Source organism: Phyllostomus hastatus, unplaced genomic scaffold, assembly GCF_019186645.2.
Source record: "Phyllostomus hastatus isolate PE091 unplaced genomic scaffold, TTU_PhHast_1.1 phas_contig_2, whole genome shotgun sequence".
NCBI lineage: Eukaryota > Metazoa > Chordata > Mammalia > Chiroptera > Phyllostomidae > Phyllostomus > Phyllostomus hastatus.
The window spans coordinates 104,930-128,389 of NW_025333718.1; the positions used below are offsets into that span (position 1 = coordinate 104,930).

Sequence of the window (23,460 nt, forward strand, 5' to 3'; positions counted from 1 at the left end):
GCAGGGTGCCCTGGGCAAAACATGGGTGGGGGCTGACTTTGGCCTGTATCACCCAGGAAACCCCAGGGCCAACACACCCAGTGGACAGGTACTAACTACATTGGAGTACCACCACCCTGCCCCTGCAGAGCTGATCCTCTATGGAGGGTGGAGGTTGGTGGTTAGTGGTCACAGCCAGTCTTTGCAGCTGACTGGTCTGAGTAAATCTCTCCCATTGACCTGCCAAAAGTAACCAAGGCTCCACTACAAAAGGAGGGTATACTCAGACCACAAAGGGTGCACCTCGAGTACACATCTTGTGGGATAGGGGAGGTGTGCCACTGGATCCTTCAGGACACCTACTACATTAGGCCATACTACTAAGACACAGAGTGTCAAAGCAACCCTACCTAATACAAAGAAACAAACACAGGGAGTCTGCCAAAACAAGGACACAAAGAAATATGGCCCAAATAAAAGATCAAAATTCCAGAAAAAAAGCTAAACAAAATGGAGATAAGCGGTCTACCAAATGCGAAGTTCAAAATACTGGTTATAAGGATACTCAAGAAACTTATAAGGACCTCAATAGCAGAAAAAAGACCCAGTCAGAAATGAAGGATACACTAACTGAAATGAAGAACAATTTACAAGGAAACAACAGTAGAGTAGATGAAGCTGAGAATCAAATCAATGATATATAATACAAAGAAGCAAAAAACAATTACTCAGAACAAGAAAAAGAAGCCAAAAAAATGAGGATAGTATAAACAGCCTCCAGGACAACTTCAAGAGGTCCCACATTTGCCTCATGGGGGTGCCAGAAGGTGAAGAGGAAGAGCAAGAAATTGGAAATCTATCTGAAAAAAATAATGAAATAAAACTTCCCTAATTCAATGAAGGAAATAGACATGCAAGTCCAGGAAGCATAAAGTCCCAATTATGATGGATGCAAACAGGCCCACTCCAAGACACCTCATAATTAAAAGGCCAAAGGTTAAAAATAGAGACTTTTAAAAGCAGCAAGAATAAAGAAAGTAGTTACCAGATGGTTTTCCAGATGGGAGGGGGAAGAGGGAGAATTGGTGAAGAGGTAAGGAGATTAAATAGTACAAATAGGTAGTTACAGAATAGCTGTGAGGATGTAAAGTACAGTATAGGAAATGGAGCAATCAAACAACTTATATGTAGGACTCATGAACAACGGTGAGCAGGTTGCCCAAGAGAGCAGGGGGTGCTGGGTGGAGGGGGGCAAAGGAGGAAAAATCAGGACAACTGCAAGAGCATAATCAATAAAATGTAATTTTTAAAAAAAATGTATCAAGGAAGAGTTACTGTTTATCTTTTTTCTATATCTCCTAAGCTTTTTATATAGTTATATATAATAGTTATATTTTTACTATATAGGTATATTTACACTATAGTTAGTTTTTGGATTATTACTTTAGATTTTTTTTATTTATGGGTAAGAAAGTTCATTGTAACCCACTTTAGAAGCTGAAGAAAAACATTTGGATTAATTATCTGGAATGTATTCCTGAGGAAGGGTTCACATCCCCCAAGAAATTCTACTTCCTATTAAATTTAACCAGAATGAGGAAAGAGGAAGAAAAAAGAAAATTATACCAGGAAACCTGGAAAACTTTATGCCCCAGGGGGTTTCCCAAAGCCCAGGTTTAGTAGATGTTAATCAGGGTGGTCCAGGCTTCAGGTATGAGGAGTGTCAGCCCCTCAAACTGCATTAAGTCTTATCTACAAGAGTTTGAATAGAGCTAGCACTCTAAAAATAAACAAAGAAACTTATTTCAAATAAGTATATAGGCTTCTGGATTCCAATTTGCTGCTCTTGCCAGGTGGTCTATGGCAACTCAGGAAGCCACTCCAGACAACCAGTCAGAAAACAATGCTTTAGAGCTGCCATCTGTTTGTGACATGCGATTACATACTGCAGGAACCCAGCCAGGAGGCCCACAGCGAGCCTTTTAGTTAAGTAGAAGCCCTTTCTATTCCATCTTCTTCTGAGGTGGATCCAGGAAAAAGAACTTGAAAACTTGGCTACAGTGGATTTGAAAATAGCTGAAAAGTTCAGTAGCAATTGAAGGGAACTACAGAAAATAGCTGAGAAGTTCAGTGGCAATCAAAGGGGCTGATAGTTGTTGGAGCCAAAGGCCGTTTTAAAAAGCAGCCTTCTCATTATCTATTTCCCACCATTTCACCGAAAGACCCCATTTATTTAACCAAAGGCAGAAAGTAGAATTTACTGTTTGTTAAATGCTTGAGGTAATTAAAAATGTCTTTAATTTTTACCAGAATGCTATTGAAAAGAAGAACAGCACAACCTGTAGCATATTCTTTCTTTGCAAAATTGACATATGCTTATGACAGTAACTGTGCTACCATCCGTGAAAAAATGTTTGTATTTTTACAAATAATAAAACAATTTAAATTATTTTAAATAAAATCATTTAAAGTAGTAAATACTAATTTAATAATTATTTATAATTATTTAAATAATCATTCACTTATAATGAAATAATTTGAATTATTTTAAATAAAATCATTTAAAATAATAAAAGATCCACCTGAAGCAAAAAATTAAATTAAATTAAAATAAATAATAAAATAAAATAAATAAAAGCCTACTGCACAGTTCAGGCATGGATGACCTAACTGAAGAAGAAAGAACACTGAGAACCTGTAAACACTAAAGAGCTTTTACATCACAAGTGCTGATACAACACTGAGAACGTGGCACGTCCTCCAGAAACCTCCATGGCCACTTACTGCCTTGTTGACAGCCATGCGAAGTTCAACCACACCTCCAAACTTCTGAATCACTGCTCGGCTCACTGGGACATAAGCCATAGGGATGACCTCAATGGGAATTCCCTTGTGCCACTGATCCCCAAGGTTTTTTGAATCTTTCCTGGAAGTAAAGAGTCAAAAACTATGATAAATATAATAGGCTCAATGGTACAGATGAACACCAAATTCAGGAATGGGGTTAATTATATGGTGAAAGGGCACAGGAGGCAAGCAAGGGTAAGTATACAGAGGTTTTAAATGTATTTGAAGTAACTATGACAAAAATGTTAAAATATGATATGACTAGCTTTGTGTGGTATACAGGTGTTTATTATTTAAGTTCTTCCTACAGCTATTTTTCAAAAGTAAATACTTTCTTTCCCCTCTAAATTAACATGCTCAGCACAAGTGCCTTCTACCAGATACACTGAAGAAGAATCTGAGAGGCAGGACAAAGACTATCTACAACACAAGCCACATGTGACCCACAAAGGAGGCAATGCATGCTGAGTCATTGCCCATGGGAAGAAGTGTTTGCCCTGCTTCCTCTGAGGCTCTGTGGATCAAATGACTGACATATGAGAATGTACTCTGTTAACAAGGGACACAAGCTGTTTCCTTCTCATTCCAAAGGACACATAAATAAATACCAATACCTACCTTCAGCATAAAGGCTGAATAGAAATCCTCCTAGACACTACCCTAAGTCCTAGCCACAAGTCTCAAAATCAGGCAGTCCCTCCTGTTCTCTATTTCCTCCTCTATAAAATGGGAATGAGGCCTGGGGTTCACATATCTCCTTGGTGGACAGTTTAGGACACTAAACATTATACCTGAAATCAGCAATCACGATGAAGCGACTAGCATAGCCTGCCACAATCTTCTCCTGAGTCAGGCAACCTCTAGGCATAGAAAAAAAAAAAAATGAACACATGGGCAAAACAAAAGCTCTATCTGGGAACCAGTCAGACACAGAAAACCCAATTCTGGCACTTAAAGAGAAATTTACTTATTATATCTTAAGGGACATGACCCAACTCCATCATGTTGTGCAATGAGTTGAACTGTGTCCCACTCAAATTCTAAGGCTGAAGTTCTAACCTCCAACGTAACTGTATTTGGAGATGGGGCCTCTGAGGAAGTAATTATGCTTAAATGAAGTAATAAGGGTGAGGCACTGGTCTGATAAGATTAAAGTTTTTATGATTAGAGATACCAGAGAGCTCACTCACTCTGTCTCCCCACTATGTGAAGACAAAAAAAAAAGGCAGCCATCTTCAATTAAAGTGACTCCAGAACTGTCAGGAATTTCTGTTGTTATTGCCACCTAGGCTACGGTATTTTGTTATGGCAACTGAGGCTAAAACATACTGCTTCTACTAAATGAACCATGGGAAGCTTAGCCTGTATCTGAAAGAACCTAGAAACAGGACAGTGGTGTGCTTAGGAAGAAGTCATCTGAGCATGGAGTGAATGGGGCAGGGTCTATAGCTTAAGAAATAAAATAAGCTTTCGAACAACCTGGTCAAAGGTTATTTGACAAAGTGATAAAGCCAAGAGCACATAAACCAATTTTGTGTCATTTCATAGTCTGCTTGATTTTAAGAACCAATGAAACAGGAAAATTCACCTTCTTCAACTCACCCTTCCCTAACCCCCAAATCAACACTTAGAAACATCCAATAAATGTTTTATAAATGAATGAATAAATATATCACTAACTTCTCAGAGGTAAGAGCAGCTTTAAAGCAAATATCACACACTGGTGCCCACAGACCTAATAATTTAGCCCCAGTAATATGCTATGTTTAGCCTGCAGAGTTTTAAAGCTGAAATCAGAAAAATGCAGACACAGAGAACCCATTAAGATGAATAATTTCACTGAAGAGCTCCAGGTTCCCAGTCACCAGATTTTGCAACTAATGACCAGAAATGCCAATTTGGCAGCTCTACAGCCATAGCTATCAATACCCTAGTAGAAAGACAAACTCAGGTACATCACAGTGAAAATTTGTTTATTTTGTAACCCACTGCCTTGCTAGGGATTAACTGGCAGATACTCTACCAAAAAACATTGCCACAACACTCACCCACCACCCTTGATGAGATTGAGGTCAGCATCTACTTCGTCAGCACCATCGATGGCAAGGTCAATCTGTGTCAGAAGGAAAGATAAAAACACCACTAACAGCCTTTTGAGGGAAAGCTCTGTGCAAAGCTTGAGCATGCAATAGCTTATTAGACCTTCAATATCCCAATTACCTAGGTAGAGTTATTTGCTTTTAATCAATCCAGACACTGAAGCTCTGAGAGGTCAAACTGTTATAACAGAGTCACTGGGAAACAAACACGGGGCCTGGTAACCACACCTGGGTCCAGCTCGTACACTCCCTTTTCTCACTGGCGGGCTTCTCTGCGCACAAACTGGAACTGTGGAGATGATGCAATCCCAATGTGGGTGACATCACCCCCGAGTACAGTAACAGATATATACACATATCTGTGGTATTAAAATCTCATTGGGGAAAGAAAGGGCGATCACAGAGAAAAGCTCAGAAACACTGATTCAAAATTCTCCTTAGTATTGTGGCAAAAACAGGCAATTTTGAGGGCTAGGAGAAGACCCAATGAAGAGGTATAAAGCTGACACACATTTGATGTGATCCGGGATTGGAAATTATCTGAGGTACCCTGACTATGATACTGCCAAAGCATCTATCTGGCCTTGCCCACTTTTTCTATTAGGAAGCTCTACCACCAGTCCCAAAAGCAGTCAAAGGGCAAGCTGGTTCACTCATTTTCAAAATTTGAAATCAAAGAAGCTATGTATTTTTTTATCACTCCCGGTAATGTTGCATGATTAATATGATAGTTTTGAGTATGGTTTTTTAATAATAGCAGTAGAGAAAACCTCAGGGTACAAATTCAGTTCAAGGTGCAGTTAGAAGTTGCTTGGTATGGCTGCTGTGGCACAGGTATAAAGCCTACAAAGCTTCAGGTGTGCACCCTTCCTCCCATCCATTTACAGATGTGCCTTGTATCTGAAGGTACAGCCACTGTTCCTCCTTGACCCTATACTAACTCCAGGGCTGGGCTTTGCCTGGGCAACTGATTCTCCAGGGCCTGGAAGGTGGCTACCCTTTCTATTGGCAGGCCCATCTTCAGCCCAAACTACTCTCCTAATAGCACTGAACAGTTGACTCAGCCTGTGTTCTGACTCTGCCCAGGTTTCTCTCAACGAACCCTTCCCATGATCCTTGCTAACCCCTCTGAGGCCCATGTGTACCATAACTAAGTTACTAGAGCACCATCAAGCCCCAATCACCAGCCTAGTTTGGGAGCTACCACAACCCTGCCAAACCATTCAAATCCAGCTTTGCACCCTTACGCCACTGCATCAAAGCATTCCACCGCTCAGTCCTAATCACTGCAGCCAGTCTGGACACTGTCCACATGTATCCACGTGCCTGTAGAAATTGCTCCTGTGGTTTCCATCTATCCCTCTCTAAAATGTTCTCTCCTGTCCTTACCACCAAACCTTCCTAGCTCTGCTCAAACTTTACCTCTTCTCACAAAACCCTTCCAAGTAGCATCACTCTAGAGCCAGAAGCACTAAAATTCCTATTAAGGCTTTGCCACTTACAAAAAGCATGGCCTTAGGCAAGCGGCTTGCCCTCTCTATGCCTTTTTCACATCAGTGAAAATGATGGGTACAAAATGGTACCTGCCCTGAAGATTAGTGGAATTTAAGTAATTTGCCACAGGTACTGCACTAAGCAAAATATCTAGTAAATAGTAAGAGTAATTGCTGACTCTGACCATGCTACTCACCCTATCAACTTCAGCTCCCCTCTATTACCCATGTGTTCAATCATCTTTGCCACAAAACTTAATTTTAACCTGTTTCCAAATGACCATGGTGCCTCACATGATCACTTCTTTTTTCCACTTGGTGGTAAGCTCCATGGGCAGGCTCACTATTTTTGCTCCAAGGACCAAAGAAAGCCCTGGAGTAAGCTGGTCCAATCCCCCTTAACCACACTCAGATTGAGTACTCAACGGTTAAACAAAGGGAATGTACTAGAAATCAACCACCTCTCCTTGTGTAACCTTAGCCAGGATTAATACTCAAGGTCTCAGAAGAAAAGCTAGTATGGCCTGTCTCCTAGACACAACAAGATACCCAGAGTCCATGAACAAATGACAGCCATAAAAAAAGGAGACAGAAGACAGAGTAGCCTCTCTTACCTCAGGGTGACGGTCCAGGTCGCTGAGAGTTAAGCCGTACTGTAGGATAAGCTGACGGGCCTATGGAGGACAGGAAAAAGCACACATAATCATTTACCCTGAGCAGATGACAAAAATTTTCAGAATTCTGTTCTCTTTAAGTGTCAAACACTGTGTCTTGACCAATGCTCCCTCCCAAATCCCAACCTGGATCACCAAGAGATAGGAGAAGTAGACACATGAAAGGCAAAAACTAAGTTAATTCATCCTGGGAACCAGAAGAAGATAAATAGCACATAGTGAAGACTCAGTCCTGTGCCAGTCTAAGAGCTCCTAATCTAATAGCAGTGACCTGCTATTTAAGACAGTGCTATGGCTTCTTAAAGCTTCTGCTTATACAGTATTTTTTAAAAACTTCCTAAAATAAGAATCAAATCTGTAAAATATTAGAAAGGTTTTTTAAAAACAATCTAACAGTGTGGAAAAAAGACTGAAGATCACTATGAAATGACACGGAGTGATTCCTAGGCTATTCTGCTATTGGGTAAAAATAAGCAAACAAACAAACAAACAAACAAACATACTCAGAAGACCATATAGAAGCAGGACTTCTGGAATGGCTAAGCCAGCAGTTTGGCATATTGAAAGCAGCAGACTGGGAGAGATTTAGGATGTTTGTGGAAAAACTCGGCACCACTGACTTTATAGACATGTCTTATAAATAATTAACCTTTAACCCAGGCTGACCAAAGGGGAGAGCAGTGGTGACTGGCATCACATGGCCCTGAGCAGGACTCATAGGTGAAACAAATGCACCATGAACCTCGATCACCCAAATCCAATGGGGATGAGGATTTATGTTCATGTCACTGTTCACAATATGCAAAGTAACAAAAGAATGAAAATGTTTTTTTCAAAGGCATGTCCTGAAAATAGATTCTTCTTAATGTGAAAAGCACCTGAGATTAAGAATCATAGGTTCTTAATAATCTGGGTTACGATCTTAAATGAACCAGCCATGTAACCCTGGCCAATTTTCTCATCTATAAAATGATGAGGATAGATGAAATGACCAACATAAATCTTCACATCCAAAATCTTAAGACTCTAAGAATAAAATACGAAGACCCTGGAATTTGCAATATACGGACCTTATTTAAATCTTGATTCAAACTGTAAAAAAATTATTTTAAGGATAAGACAAAAGGGGAATTTTGAACCCTAGATTTTTATTTGATGCTATTAAAAATTACTGTTATCGTTTTTAGTATTGTTGAGATGTTTAAAATCCTATTTTTCAGATGTAATAAAATATACACAATTGATTTATACTATGACTGGGATGTTTCAAAATAACCTAGGTAGAGGAGGATGGGGTACAGATGAAAAAAAACTGGCCACAAATTGATAACAGTTCAAACTGGGTGATAGGTACATGGAAATTGACATTATTCTTTATCCTTTCTGAAGTTTAAAATTTTCCACGATAACAGGCTAAAATGTTGACTGAAAAAAAGCAAGTTTAAAAAAGAAAAAGAACATGATTTTGTTCTTATTAAAAAGAAAAACAAAATGGAGAAAACAAGAGTAAAAATGGTATTGCTGGATTATTTCCAAGTTCCTAGATTTCTCCAAAAGTAGTACTGGAGAATTCACTATAATTCACAACTTGAGACTATAAAAACATTAAGAATATCTGAAAGGAAGCCTCTAAGATGATCCTCAATGATCCCCTCCTCTTAGTATTCATGCCATTGGGTAATCCCTGCCCACAATGTCCCATGGTTGGCCTGTATGACCAAAAGCACACAGCAGGGGAGATGGCCTGGTACTGCAGAGATGAACTGGGGTTGAGGGCCAGGGGGTGAGACATGCTCAAACATCCTCACCTCCTTTTTCCTTCTTCTCCCCCCATTCTTCTCTTACCACATACTCTGGGGTAACCAACTGCTACATCCTTAAGACACTGAGACAGCCCTGGGCATAGACCTGATACTCAATAGCCTGAGGAGAACTGAGGTCTGCAAACACCCATGTGACCGAGCTTGAAGACATGCTGTCTTGAGATAACAACAGCTCAACTGTAACCTCATGAGAGACCCAACTAAATCTATCCAGATTCCTGACTCTTGGAAACTACAAAATAATAAATTTAGTTGTTTGAAACTGCTAAGTTTGGGGGTAATTTATGCCATAGGAACAAATAGCTAATATAGACGGTGTTGGAAAAATGACAAAAATTGCATGTAAGTTCAGTGTGATATGCTTATCGTGCAAATAAAACTGTGATGTACTATGATTTCCCATTAATGTTGCATACTTTAGAAACTACTAAACTTTATTCAAATGCATTACGTGAAAACTGGATGTTAGGAAATGTTCTATCACAATTCCTATGGAAAAGGTCCTATGTAATATACCATTTTAGTTCAACATTTCTTAAGGTCAAAGCACCACTTGCCAGTGTTCCTGTTTGATAAGGATGTCCTGTTGTCTATCTAGGCTGTAATCAGAGTATGGCACAACACATTTCAAATACTCCTGTTGCCCTACAAAAGTTAGCATCACATTGACCCAACAGTTGAGTAAATAACTGGTCATTGTGAGTTCAATCCAAAAGGAGTCACTTAATGAAAGCCTTTGTTTTAAAGAATGGATGCCCAGAGAAGTCACACAGTGGTTAAGTTAGGGACAGAGTGAGGAACAGAAATACTGGCACCTGTTTTCCTATCCTGTGTAGGAACTAGGAACGGATTTAGAAGAAAGGGAAAATGGGAGGAATGACAGAAGAAAAAAGGAAAACAACCCAGTAGGGTTCTGTTTATTCTATAAATAGAATCAAAGTCATCTAACATAATAATATGCTATTAATAAATCTATTAACAGTAACAATTTTAAAAGGAGTTCTTTGAGGTCTTGGCATTCCTCCTCTACCTAAAATGTACCACCTTCTCCAAACTCCAGCCCTTTATATCCAACTGAAAGGTTCTCCTCTCCAGGAAGACTTCCCCCTCTCCTGGCAAAGAGTAGGCTCTCTCCTTCCTCTAAAAGGCACATTACCTCTTTATTCTCTATTACATATTTGTGACAAACTATACAAATAAATGTAGTATTAATTCATCCAACAAACACTTATAGAGTGCTTAAGAGCCAGGTGTAACACTAGGACATTGGAGACAGTGACTAACACCTCCCATGTACCATGTCCCTAATAAAAATATATACACCCTCAATAAGTACTACATCCAACTGACTCGGCTTCCTCACCACTGCCAGCCCCCCCGCACAATGCACCAGTCCAGAGTCTGGCACATGAGGGGGCCATCAGGTAAGTACAGTCTACGTTGTGCAGCTGGGAGGCCTGTTGGTGATTCTCCTACCCCACGCAAATGTTCATCTCCCTAAACAATAAGCAATAACATAAGCACAGGCTCTGTCCTTCCATTAAACAATATGTATACCCATTCATAACATGGAGGACCCTGTACAATGACCTCAAGATCCCACTGGGTTGAGACCCTTTAAGTTTGCTCCTATTAGCAAATCCTTCAACTCTCCTGTCTCTCCGCCTTTCACTGGATGCCCTGCAAGTGGCCCTGCACACACAGAGAAGTCCTAATCACAAATGGCCTGAGTGTTAGGGTTGAACTGTGTTCCCCTAAAAAAAGATATGTTAAAGTTCTAACCACCAGTACCTCAGAGTGTGACCTTATTTGGAGATAGGGTTCTTACAGAGGTAATCTGTAGGATTTCAAGTTAAAATGAAATCATTAGGGTGAGTCCTAACCCTGTATCTCTGGTTTCCTTACAAAGGGAGATTTGCACATAGTGACAGACACATACAAAGAGAAGGTCATGTGAACATGAAGGCAGAAATCAGTGTGATGCATCTGTAAGTCAAACAACACCAAAGATGGCCAGCAAACCACCAAATGCTAGGAGACAGGCACAGAATAGGCTCTCCCTCACAGCCTGAGAAGGAGTCAACTCTGCCATCTTACGAGTGCTGGCCTCCAGAACTATGAGAAAGTAAATTTGTTTTCTAAGCCGCTCAGCTTGTGGTGCCCTGTTACAGAAGCACTAGCAAACTAATACACTGAATTCAACATAACAGCCCTACCATGGGAGTACAGACCCACCACTGGCTCAGTCAGCACAAACATAGCCTCAGTTGCCCAACTGGGATCAGCATCTACTGGACACCAAGCACTCATGCTCACAAGCTCAGGGGTCTCCCAAGGGTGCAAAGCAAACCCCATCTGCCTCTTCCAACTTTCAAAAATGCAGATGTGACAGGACATAGCTGAGCAGTAGCCATTCTTAGATAAGAGCTGAACAGCAGCCATTCTCAGACAGCAGCCATACCCAGGATAAGCAGTTATCTCAAGGTCGTACGCTAACCCCCGCTTTCTGCTTCTGTATGCCCGCTTTCAGCAGCTACACTCCTTCCCCCTCCTCCTTTCACCTTTGTAACAAGAATATAAGCAAGCCCCAGCCTAAGCTCAGGGCCCAGAATTTGGAGACTGTCTCCTCTGGGTCCGCATGCATGAATAAAACTCCACCTCCAAACTCCAACACTGTCTGAGTCACTTTCCTGCAACACAGGGAGCCAGAAAGCTAATAACGATTACCCTGTGCTTGTGAAAAAAGACAGGAAGCAAAGCCTCTCACTGCAATCCCACAACTGATGCCCCCGCAAATGTCTCATGTGATTATGACAGACTAACAGTCCTTCTGTTTTTCATACATTTCATAACAAAATCTGAAAACATTTCCCTTCTACCACCTAACTGAGGTAGACTGAAAACCAGCATAATCAGTAAACAACTTTTTGGCTTAGACCAAATCTGACTTTCAAATGCTTTATTTTCTTCTTCCAAAGCCCAACTTTAAAAGGAAAATCTATATAAATCCTTTATATTACTAGAGGTTTACTTGTTTAAAAGATAGGGCCTAAAATATTTTTATTTTCTTTCAATTATTTAATTTCAGGAGATTGTACCTGACTAAACACAAAATAAGTTTGGGCTTGGGAGGGACAAAACCAAAAACAAAACAGTAACTGAACAAGTAAATTTTTAAAAGCCCTGTGAACTGTAAACAACAGCTCCTCCTCCTCCTAACTTCCTGGAACTGGCCAGCAGTTGCTATTAATTACCACCATAAAATAGGTGGGTTAAGTGGATTATGCTATATTAAGAATGCAGGATCAAATTTCCAATTAAAGACAGAAATATAAACACCAGCATTTAGCTCGCTCTTTCCCAAAACCTCTCTAAAACTGTGGTAAAGTAATTTTTCTTAAAGGCATACACCTAAAAAAAGAAAAAAGAAGACAACAAGAAACTTAAAAGCTGGACCACTAATGCACAAATTAATGGTAAATGGCAGACATGAAAAAGAAATCCTAAGCCAGTACTGGACAAAGCTAAGAAGCAAACAAATAAACATAGAACCTCCCAAAAGATTCATGACTCAAAGGCATTGTGAACTTCAGGGAGCAGACGATGGAGAGAGCTAAGGGAAGACTGGTGGAAAGGCTATGTAAGAACCTGTTATACCTCCACATCCTTCTCTGATACTCCCAAAGCACCACGTTTATTCTTTGGAGAGGGTCAAACAGTAAGTCTCAGGGCTGGGTTGCCAGGCACAAGTGAAGGCAGGGGCACTCCTTCAGTGAGCTTTTTACTGTGTAGAAAGCTAACCCAAAACACAGTGGCTTAAAAGCAAATATTTATTAATTCTCATGATTCCCTGGACAAACTGGGAAGTTTCTGGTCTGGGCTGGGTGGTATAAACAGTGTCATTCACATGCCTGGGGCCAATAAGCCACTCATCCACCAGGGCTTGTTCACTGGAGGCAGAATGCCATGCTGAATGCAAGACAAAGCTCTCTAGCATACCATTTGGTCACATTCTATTGGCAAACAAGTCCCATGATCATAGTCAATTCTGCAAAATTCTAAACAGTTCTTTTTTGTCTACACAAGGATACTAAAAATGAGAATTAAGAGCAAGTTTATATCCAGAATAATAATAGATGTCTTCGAGCCCTCTTACCTACTTGACTCCCAGGACATGGGCAGCCACGCATATACTCCAAGAGGGACCTGGGCAGTCTTCTCTGAAAAAACCAACCAGCAAGAAAAAAGACAAATGATCTGACATCACAAGTTCCCCAATTTAAGGGCTTGACAGAGAGGTCCAGTGCAAATACTACCCTCATCCTGAAAGCTAGTTTCCAATCAACTTCTTAACCTAACAGTCTTCAAAGCAAGCAGACAGCCAAGAACATGAGAGTAAGAAAAACAGAAATATAATTTTTTAAATGACCAAAGCAATCTAATAATATTTTGACTGTGTTGGTTGTTATATGACTATATTTGTGAAAACTCAGAATTATATGCTAGAAAGGGTAAATTTTACTATATATAAATTATACCTCAAAAAACTGTAAAAAGAACTTTGAAGAAACAGATATATAAAAAGAAGAAATTGTAAAAAGAAAATTATCATTATCATTAATATCCTCAAGGAGGTAAGAGAAGAAATTGAAAAACAGAACCCCTAAGAACAAAAAAGATTTCAGAATTTTTTGTTTAATTTCAAACAAAAAGAGTTCTTGTTTGAAATTAAACATATGAGAGAAAAAGACAAGGCCGAAGGACAAAATAAGCCACAAGCACCAAGTACACAAGGGTCCTAGAAAGAAAGAACAGAGAAAACAGAGGAAAGAAAATCATAGGCATTAATGGGGAAAAAAATTCCTAAAACTGAAGAGTGTGAATTTGCAGAATGTAATGTCCCAGCAAGTGAGCAGCAGAGTGAAAACAAACAAACCAACAAAAATAAAACCACACCAAGCCAAACACAACATGGTGAAATTTGAGAACTGGAGACAAAGAACAGATAATATAAGGGTATAAGCATTCAGAGAGAATAAAATATAGGTTTCATACAGAGGACTAAGAATTAGAATAGCTTCAAGCTCCTCAACAGCAAACTGAAAACCAGAAGACAATAGAGAAATGCCTTGAAAATTCTAAGAAATGATTTAACATAGAATTCTCTACTGATCAAATAACTGACTTCAAGAGAGGCTAGAATAAATACATTTTCAGATATCCAAAACACCAACAAATTTGCATCCCATGTGCTCAAGTAACTACCTAAAGGATGTGCGTGGCCAAAATTCAAGAAAACAAGAGTGTGGGGGATGTGTGAGGAACAAGACCAAAAAATAGAATGGATCCAAAACAAGAGAAGGAAATTTCCTGACTACAAAGGTAACCCCCAAGATAATAGACATGAGCAGCTGCTACAGCATTAACAACCCCAACCCTTCAGAGCGGCTTGACGAAGAAAATGAAATTGATGGAGTGAAATATTCACTGTGTTGGAAAGGGCTTAGGAGAAACTTCCTACTCAGTCAGGGAATCATGAGGATTAATAAATATTTGCTCTTTTAAGCCACTGTTTTTGGGTCATAGTTTAGGACTGAATTAGTAAGGAGTACATAGACAACCAAGCCCCCCTCCCCCAAAAAAGCAAACAAAAACCACAATATTTACTTAACTTTCAAGAAAAAAAATAATGGGCAGGTAAGGAAGAGTAATCATAGCACATTGCACAGGTCAGCTGTAGTTTGGATGGTCACAATTCTGTAAAAATAGGGTAAAACCTTATCAAAATGAAACTCTAGTGGAGACTGGGAGAAAACTGAGTATGTGAACAGTGAGACCAAGGAGGTAAAAGATAACCAAATGCTATCTTCCATTCATCCTTTTAGTGCAGAATTGTTACCTGAAGTTGAAAAAAACATTCAAATACCAAGGAAAGCATGCCTTGAGATACTGGAGCAAATATCCAAACAGCTAAAGGAGTTTTAAAATTGTTTCCATCTAGCCCTGACAGGTGTGGCTCAGTGGATTGAGTGCTGGCCTGAGAACCAAAAGGTTGCAGGTTCAATTTCTAGTCAGGGCACATGCTGGGGTTGTGGGTCAGGTTCCCAGTTGGGTGTGCGCAAGGGGCAACCAACAATGTTTCTCTCCTATCGCGCATTGATATTTCTCTCCCTCTCTTTCTCCCTCCCTTCCTCTCTCTAAAAATAAATAAATAAAATTATTTCCATCTAAAGAGTAATAAATGGTGGTGGTCGGGGTGGCAGAGCCTATTCCTGTAATTGTACATGCTATACTTTTATACAACTAGCAGCACAGTTTTATTTGCACCAGCATCATCACAAACATGTGAGTAATGTATTACACTATGACAATATTCACAGCTATGATGTCACTAGGCAACAGGAATTTTTCAGCTCAATTATAACCTTATGAAACTATGATTGTATTGTATATGTGGTCCACTGTTGACCAAAAGGTTATACAGGACATGACTGCATAGCTTCAATTAAAAGAATTAATTACTCAGCCCTAAGAAAGAATGAACCTTACCATTTGTGAGAGCATGGATGGATCCCAGAGGGTATTACACTAAGTGAAGTAAGTCAGTCAGAGAACAAATACCATATGATTTCATTTACATGTGGAATCTAAAGAGCAAAATAAACAAACAAAGCAGAAACAGACTCGTAGATACAGAGAAGAGACTGATGTTTGCCACAGGGGAGGGGGGTTAGAGATTGGGTGAATAAGGTAAAGGGATTGAAAAGTACAATTTAGTAGATACAAAATAATTACGGAGATAGTAAAGTACAGCATAAGAAATATAGTCAATAATATTAAAATAACTAGGTGTCTGAAATATTGGGGAACTGCTTTGTAAAGTACATGACTGTCTAATCGCTATGCTGTATACCTAAAACTAATACAAAATAATACTGAATGGCAACTGTAATTGAAAAAAATAAAAATAAACACTTTTGATAATATGCTGCAACAATTCTGGATATTGGTGATGCACGAGGAGTTGCTTTTGCTATTTATTTACTGACTTGCCTGCATTAACTTATAGTTTATCTCTCCTGCAGTGTACGGCCACTGATATTTTTGCTCAGTTTGGATTCTTCTTCAATTGCTTTTACTTTTAAGCCTAGATTTCTACGAGTCACCCTGTGTCAGCACAGTTTAGTTAACCAGAAGTTATGCTTAAGCAGCTTAAACCAGTAAGGCTTTCAGCCTTTGCTAATGGATTTATGTGAGAATTGGGGAATAGAGTCAAAGATCAGGCACTTTACAAGCTAGCTGCAGCTTTTACTTTTTGCTGGGCTTTCTTATGTCTCTTCTACACCTACACTGGACATCATATTCAGCCAGTGAAGATAATAACTAGACCATCACTACCTCTCTTCAGCCTATACACTGCACCTCACCCAAATGCACCTTTTCGAAACCACCAGGCATATGTATAAGCTTACAAGGTCCCCTGTGTAGAAATATATATATATACACATACATATAAAAATAATTTATTAAATACGAAAAATACTAGATAGTCAAGTCACTTGGAAAATTATATACCTAGCTTTTCAAAAGGCCAAGAAAATCCATACAACTACTGATTTTAAAAGCATCTCCTCAGAACAGTAGGATTTCAAAGACAAAAACAAGATGTAAGACCACTCACTTTCTAGCTTACAGCAGCAATTATGGTACTGTCTTAGTCTCCTGGGTGCCCAATCACCTTGTAGAGGGTCCCTTTCACTTCCTTGGAGTGAATGAGATTTCACTCCAGGTATGCACTATCCTAACTTCCTACTGTGTCCAGCCAGAATGCCTCCTCTGCTCCCTACTCTGATAGGCTAGGGTCCCCACCTGGCTTAAAAGGCATCTCTCAGGCACGTTCTTCACTCTCTCCCTTCAGCAGAGGTACCTGCAGGCTATGGGTGCGGAGCCTCCAAGGTTAGAAGAGTTTCTTCCTAAGATCTACCTATCCAAAACTAAATCCACAAAGTCATGGCAGCACCAACCACCCGCAATTCCAACATATACCTCTCCCCACAATAGCCAGATGATGGGCAGGAAAGGCTCTACCTGGGCACCTTTCTTTCTTCCCTTCCTGAAGTCTACTGTCCCCTGATTTTTCCCTACATTTCCCTGGCTCCACTGCTTTCCTCCACAAGTCTCTACTATTTTATGGTGAAAAAACATTAGACATGAACTGCAAATACTGTACTTGCATTACTAACACATCACTTAATGCCCTATGCCCTTTGCCCCAGTTTTTTCCATCTATAAATAAAAATAATGTTAAGGATAGAGACCATTTGGTCATCTCTATAGATTCCATCATGCCTAACACAAGATACACTGAAATATTCACAGTGAATAAATGAATGTACCCAAAGCCACACTTCTGAGGAGCAATCCTCAATAAATAAACTCTTCTGCTGCTAGCACTCTCACTTGGAAAAACCCTGGCACACAACCCAAAGCTGTACCACAATGTCCTCAGGGATGCAGAAGATTCCTCAGGTACTGCAAAGATAAAGAATGGAAAGCAGGACATACCTGGAAGGACGTGGGAATACAGACTAGGTTCAGGTTTTCTTGTTTCACTCTTTCGGCTGTGGAGACAAAAGCCATGCTGGTGGATTTTCACTCTTCTCACTTTATTCTTCCTGTCACATACACATTTGCTCAAATCCAACAGAAAACGAACACACTACCCCTGATGGCTGCCTTTCATTCTGTGTCCCCATTCTTGGTGAAAAAGTTGGTGCCCTTAACATCTCACATAACAAGAATGGGATATTACAAAGCCTAAGGAAGTGAGTACTAACTACAGAAAGAACAATGCCAGTGCTTGCCATTATTATTATGATTATGATTATGATTATGATTATGATTATTATTATGTGCCTGGCAACATCCAAAGAACTGTGTACAAATGAACTCTTTCAATCTTAAAGATAAGTTACAACTATTTTCTCCATTTTACAGGTGAGCAAACTGAGGCACAGAGAGGTAAAGTACAGTGACAGGGTAGTTACACAGGTATCCCAGGAGGTTTAGCTTCCCAGCCTTAACAGTTTCCCTATAGTGCCTTGTACAGGGTAAACCTAGAACTCAACTTTTATGTCTAGTAAAAATATATAATCATTTGTAGACCCCAGAGGGTTGTTAGAATGGGTTTATTTATTCATTTGGGGGATTGTACCTTTCAGGAAAACTTGATTTTTAAAAAGTCTAAACAAAACACTGTCTTAAAATTTAAGTCCTTTTAATTACTGGGTTGCATCTTGTGAGGTTTAGATATCAATATTATGAAATCCACAGATAATTCCTGTGCTTAAAATCCTCCACACACTCAGTGCTAAGGCAGATCATGTATGAAGACCACGTCAGGCCAATGAGAACACTTCTAGGAGCCAAAACACGGGCACTACAACCAATCCTGAAAGACAAAGCGTGGCTGGACTTTGTCTCCTGAGCACCATCCCCGCACCCCCCACAACCCCCCCCCCATTGCCCCCCCCCCACCACACCCTCCCCCCCAATCTAGATGAGGTCAGCATTCAGGCAAGCCTCTCCTCTGGGCTTTGTTCTTACAAACAAGAGCAGGGCAGTAAAACCTGTTGAGCAGCCACAGGGGCTGACAACTCCTGAGCCTTTCCTAAGCACAGAGACACCCTAAGCAGAGTAAAGTCAGCACCTGCGGGAACCAGCCACCAACTGCAGGCACCTTATATTCTCTCTAAAGTCAAGCCTGCAGTGATCTAGAATTCTGTTGAGATGTCACCTTAAGTCTGCCCCTCTCTTCCAGGTGAATAAATAAAGGACAATCCCCAAAGGTGGCCGAAGAGGTCCAAGAATCCCTCTCTCAAGGAAGAGCAGGAACACTTAGCTGACCTTAGGCAAGCAACCCTTCCTCCCAGCTCCATAGTGCTGGAGCCACACCCAGCCAGTGCCAAACCTATACCCCACCCCCACCCCCAATCTTCCACCTCCCCATACCCACCACACCACACAAAATATCCAGGAAACAGCCCAAGACCATACCTATTCGCTGCACAGCATGGACAATTGTAGAACCACTTCCAATTCCCAGCACTTGATTATTCTGCTCAAAAAGAGAAAAAACCCAGAACATTAATACCATCATTTATTCCCTCTTCAGCCCACTTTCCAGGGCTATAAAGTTATTATAAACATTAATGCACCCACCTGGGTGCAAGGCAGGTAGTATGCCCCTTTTACAGAAACATAACCATTGAACCTTAAAGCTGTACTTTATTTAGTGCCCAGTGGCAATTTATTAGCAGAGCCCTCCCCCTTTTATTTGACACTAACATCACCACTTCCTCCTGTTAAAAGATAGACTAAGGAATATTAAAATGTTAAAAGAGTCCTGGCTGGTGTGGCTCCGTGGATTGATTGCCAGCCTGGGAACCAAAGAGTAGCCAGTTCGATTCCCAGTCAGGGCACATGCCTGGGTTGTGGGCCAAGTCCCTAGTAGGGGGTGTGCAAGAGACAACTACACATTGATATTTCGTTCCTTCTCTTCCTCCCTCCTTTCCCCTCTCTAAAAATAAATAAAATCTTTTTTAAAAAATGTTAAGAGTTTATTTGAGCAAAAATTTATTTGAATTGGGCAGCACGAATCTAGCAGATAGAAAGGAGCTCCAAGGAACTACCCAAAATGAAAGACTTTTATGTACTTTCCTTTAAGGGTGGCAGGGTCTATCAGGCAGATTACCCAACTACTATTGATCAGGTATTTCCTGATTGACTCATTTAAAATTCCATTTCTGGGAGAGCCAAAACTGTAATTAAGTCTCGGTTTGGTGAGCTGGGCTTAGCATAAGTGACTCCATGTTGGGCCTGCTGTCTAATATTTAACACTCCCTATATCCTATCACAGAAAAGGCTTGGCTCACATACAACATAGAGCAAACTAAGTTGGCCTCCCAAAAATGGCCTGCAGGTGAGCACTGAAAGATTCCTTACCAACCCCTGGGTGAGGCAATTAGCAAACAAAGGCACCAGGCATTAATAAGTCAAGGTTTCTGGCTTCAGTGCCTTTTCACAAAAGTTTAACATCTAGAAAGGCAGGAGACAGACTATAGACACCTGCATGTTGCTGGCATCAAGGGGAACCTGAGGGACATATCCAGACCACCATCTAGACCCCAGTGTTAACAGAAGAGGGAAGAGTCTGAAGTAACCTTGAAATAGCAAATTATATCAGCATCTTTCCAGCTGATGCCAAGGGTTCCATATTTTGCATACGCCTGTTTGAAAGAATATGGAGAGAGGGTAAAGGCTTAGTTAAAAACATGAGAAAAAAAGGCTTTATCTGCATTAGGAAGAACATGTAAACATGTACACTTCCTGAGTACAAAGGACAAGAAATAGGCATCATTACTGAGCCTATCTACTTAACAAAGGGGGAAGGATCTAGCAGACTAGGGGAAGAGCAGGGCCCCAGCAGAGGTCAGTTAGTGTTGGGAACCGCCCTGACTGGTATCAGAAGCTGAAACCCCCGCCTAGCTAAGGCTAAGGGAACGCCCTTGGAACCGTGAGCCAGCAAGGAGACAAAAGCTTATCTCCCTGGCAGGAATGCTGCTTCTGCTGCTGAACCCCCAAAAGCTTGGTCGGTTAGCCAAAGACGGGTAAGATTCCCCACGGGGGAACAACCCAAGCCAGACATGATCACTTTGGGAGGCCCCCCAAAAGAAGGACTTGGGGGGCTGCAGCAAAAGGGGGTGATGGACCCTCACTCCTCGGCTTTGACAAAGTCCGAGTTCTCAGCATCCGGAAGAAAATCTCCTTATCTCTCGGTGGCCTTAGTTCCCGCGCTCCACCTAAGCCTGAAACAATGACAGGGTGGTACAGCTCGGTACTGAGAAGTGCGGATTTCCCGGGGTGATCAGGCCTAAGAAAGAACATGTAAATTACTGTGAAACCTTCTTTGTTCAAGAATGCTCTCAGTTGAATGAGAAGGGTCTTAGGAGGAAGCTAGTTTGTTCCTCAGCCTTACAGCTCTTTGACCCCCAACTCAATAGACGGGCAGAGTTCTTTGTTTTCTATAGTTCCTTACTTCCCCTGGTGAGTGCTGTACTTTACCTGAATTATTATGCAGGATGAGCCTAATAAAAGCAGGTATGGACGGTAAATCAGCGCGCTCCCCACTAGGGGGGGTGGCCATTCTGTCCCTACTTCCCCACAGAAACTAGTTTGTCTCTGTGCATGTGTGTTTTTTCTCGCGTATTGTCGAGCCATCCACAGCGTTCCGTGGTCACTGCTGGCCGGTGACCCACACGCAACAAGTTAGACCACAAACAACACAAGGTCAAGGTACAAACAGTCAGGAACTAATGTGGAGCTAAGTTCTCAAGCAACTTCCTGGAAACAATCTCTTGCCAGTCTAAGGCAAAACAGCTAAAAGCCAAAGCAGCAACTACCATTTATTAAGCATCTTCCAAGAAGATTTATAAATGTTACTATAAATCATACCTCCCAACCCCTTATAATATAGTGATATTATCCCCACTTTAGAGATGAATTCAACACTCTAAGGAAAAACTTAAGGCTTAGAAATGAGCAAAAGAGATTACTGAATGTCCACTCAATGGCATGCTACATGCTGGAGCCTGTAGGTACTGTATGACCTCACCCTACAGGGGTGTGTGCCTTTGCCTTTGAAAAGGCATAAGGAACCTCTGCCCAAGGCCCCAAGGATGCCAGATAACCAAAAGGAACGCTAAACCACAAAATGTCATCACCCTTCCATTTCCTGCTCAAAAACTACAGAAGTAACTGATTTTATCTCCCTTCTAAATGCCTGCTTCAACTAACCCATATGCACAGTGGATCAATGTTTTGACCACTATTCAACCCTTCTAGGGTGGCGGTAATGAGCAGTCAGTCATCTTGTCCCTATAGCTCAAGAGCCAATGTGCTTACCAGACTAAAGAGCTGGAAAAAAAAGTCACCCAAGCCTGGAATGGGAAATTCTGTAAGCCTATGTTTCTCAAAAAGTATACCTTTTCAGGCAAGCCCAATTTGTCCCCATTTTATAAAAGCAGCCAAGCAGAGTCATCCCCCAGGGCCATGTCAGAGGATGGTCCTTTCCTCTGTGTTGCTTCTTTGTGCTTCAGCAAAAGCTTAATAAAATCTGCCTGGAATTTTCTAGCAGGGGTGTCCCAACCTTTTAGCGTCTCTGGGCCACACTTGAAGAACAGGTGTCTTGAGCCACACATTCAACACACAAACACTAACAAAAACTAATGAGCAAAAAAAAACATTTTAAGTAAACTTATGATTTTGTGTTAGGCCACATTCATAGCCACCCTGGGCTGCATGCAGACCATCGGCTACAAGGTTGGGCACCCCTGTATGGGGTTTTCCTCTTGATTTGTATCTTGGGGAACCCAAGCACTCCAACACTAATAACACCTTCACTAGGCTATTTTACAACTCCAGAAATAGATTTTAACTTGCAGAAAACTGTTAAAAATGAATAGCTCTTGTCCGTAGAAATGCAAATTAATTATATTTTGTAAGATCCATTTGATTACTACCCTAGAGATAAGTCTTGTAAGTTTAACATTTTTGACTGCATTTTAATTTATGGTTCTTTCTTCCAGTCAAGATGGTGGCATAGGTAAACATGGTACGCAGAAACTCTCACAACATCAAAACTACAACTCAATCAGAGAAAAACCTTATCATTCAAAACACCTGAAATCTAGATGAACAGAAGTCCTACAACTAAGTATATACAGAAGATCCCACATCAGACTGGTAGGAGGAGAAGAGACAGGGAACAGGCTGGTCCCACACCCATATGTGGTAGTTAAAAACCAGGAGTGATATCTGCCCTGGCTGGTGTGGCTCAGTGGACTGAGCACCAGCCTGTAAACAGTGGGTTCAATTCCCATTCAGGGAGCATGCCTGGGTTACAGACCAATGTTTCTTCCTCTCTTTCTCCCTCCCTTCCCTTTTCCCATAAAAATAAATAAATAAAATCTTTAAAAATAATCAACCACCCAGGAGGGATATCTCAGCTGTAGAGGACCCCGTAAGGAGCAAGGAATCCTAGCCCCACACCAGACGCCCCAGCCCAGTGTTCCAGTGCTGGGAAGTGAAGTCCCCATAACTTCTGTTTATGAAAACCAGCAGGGATTGTGGTTGAGTGAGATGGAGTTTTTAAAGTCCCATGCACTCCTCTTAAATGGCCCGAGCAGACTTACTCTGACTCGCTCTGAGCCCCAGCAATGGGACAGCAACTGGAAAGGTGCTAGGGTCGTAATCAGAAGAAATAGTGTCTGGCTTCAGGGTGAGGGGTGGAGGGCCAACTCTCTCCCAAACATCCCAAACAAAAGTGTTGGCAGAGGCCATTGTTCTTTTGCTGAGTCCTGCCCCACAGACCTGGCTGGCAGGCACCACATCTGAGTCTCCATCAACTTCCTAACAATATTAGTTTCACCCTGGTGATTCCCTGAGACACAGCCCCACCCAACTTGTGGGCCCACCCAAGCTGTTT

General features: G+C 41.0%; 1 protein-coding gene and 1 pseudogene across 1 annotated transcript in view; one reads left to right on the forward strand and one right to left on the reverse strand.

The window, feature by feature from the left end:
* RPIA (ribose 5-phosphate isomerase A) overlaps nt 1-23,460 on the reverse strand; it is a 39,706-nt gene that overhangs the window by 11,714 nt on the left and 4,532 nt on the right. Inside the window, exons 2-7 of the mRNA XM_045835216.1 lie at nt 18,972-19,032; nt 17,481-17,536; nt 7,033-7,092; nt 4,875-4,939; nt 3,618-3,686; nt 2,764-2,905 (exon numbers count right to left, since the gene is read on the reverse strand). Of these exons, the coding sequence (XP_045691172.1) occupies nt 2,764-2,905; nt 3,618-3,686; nt 4,875-4,939; nt 7,033-7,092; nt 17,481-17,536; nt 18,972-19,032 (453 nt within the window). The remainder of the gene's footprint in view (nt 1-2,763; nt 2,906-3,617; nt 3,687-4,874; nt 4,940-7,032; nt 7,093-17,480; nt 17,537-18,971; nt 19,033-23,460) is intronic.
* LOC123816297 lies at nt 1,840-2,026 on the forward strand (annotated as a pseudogene).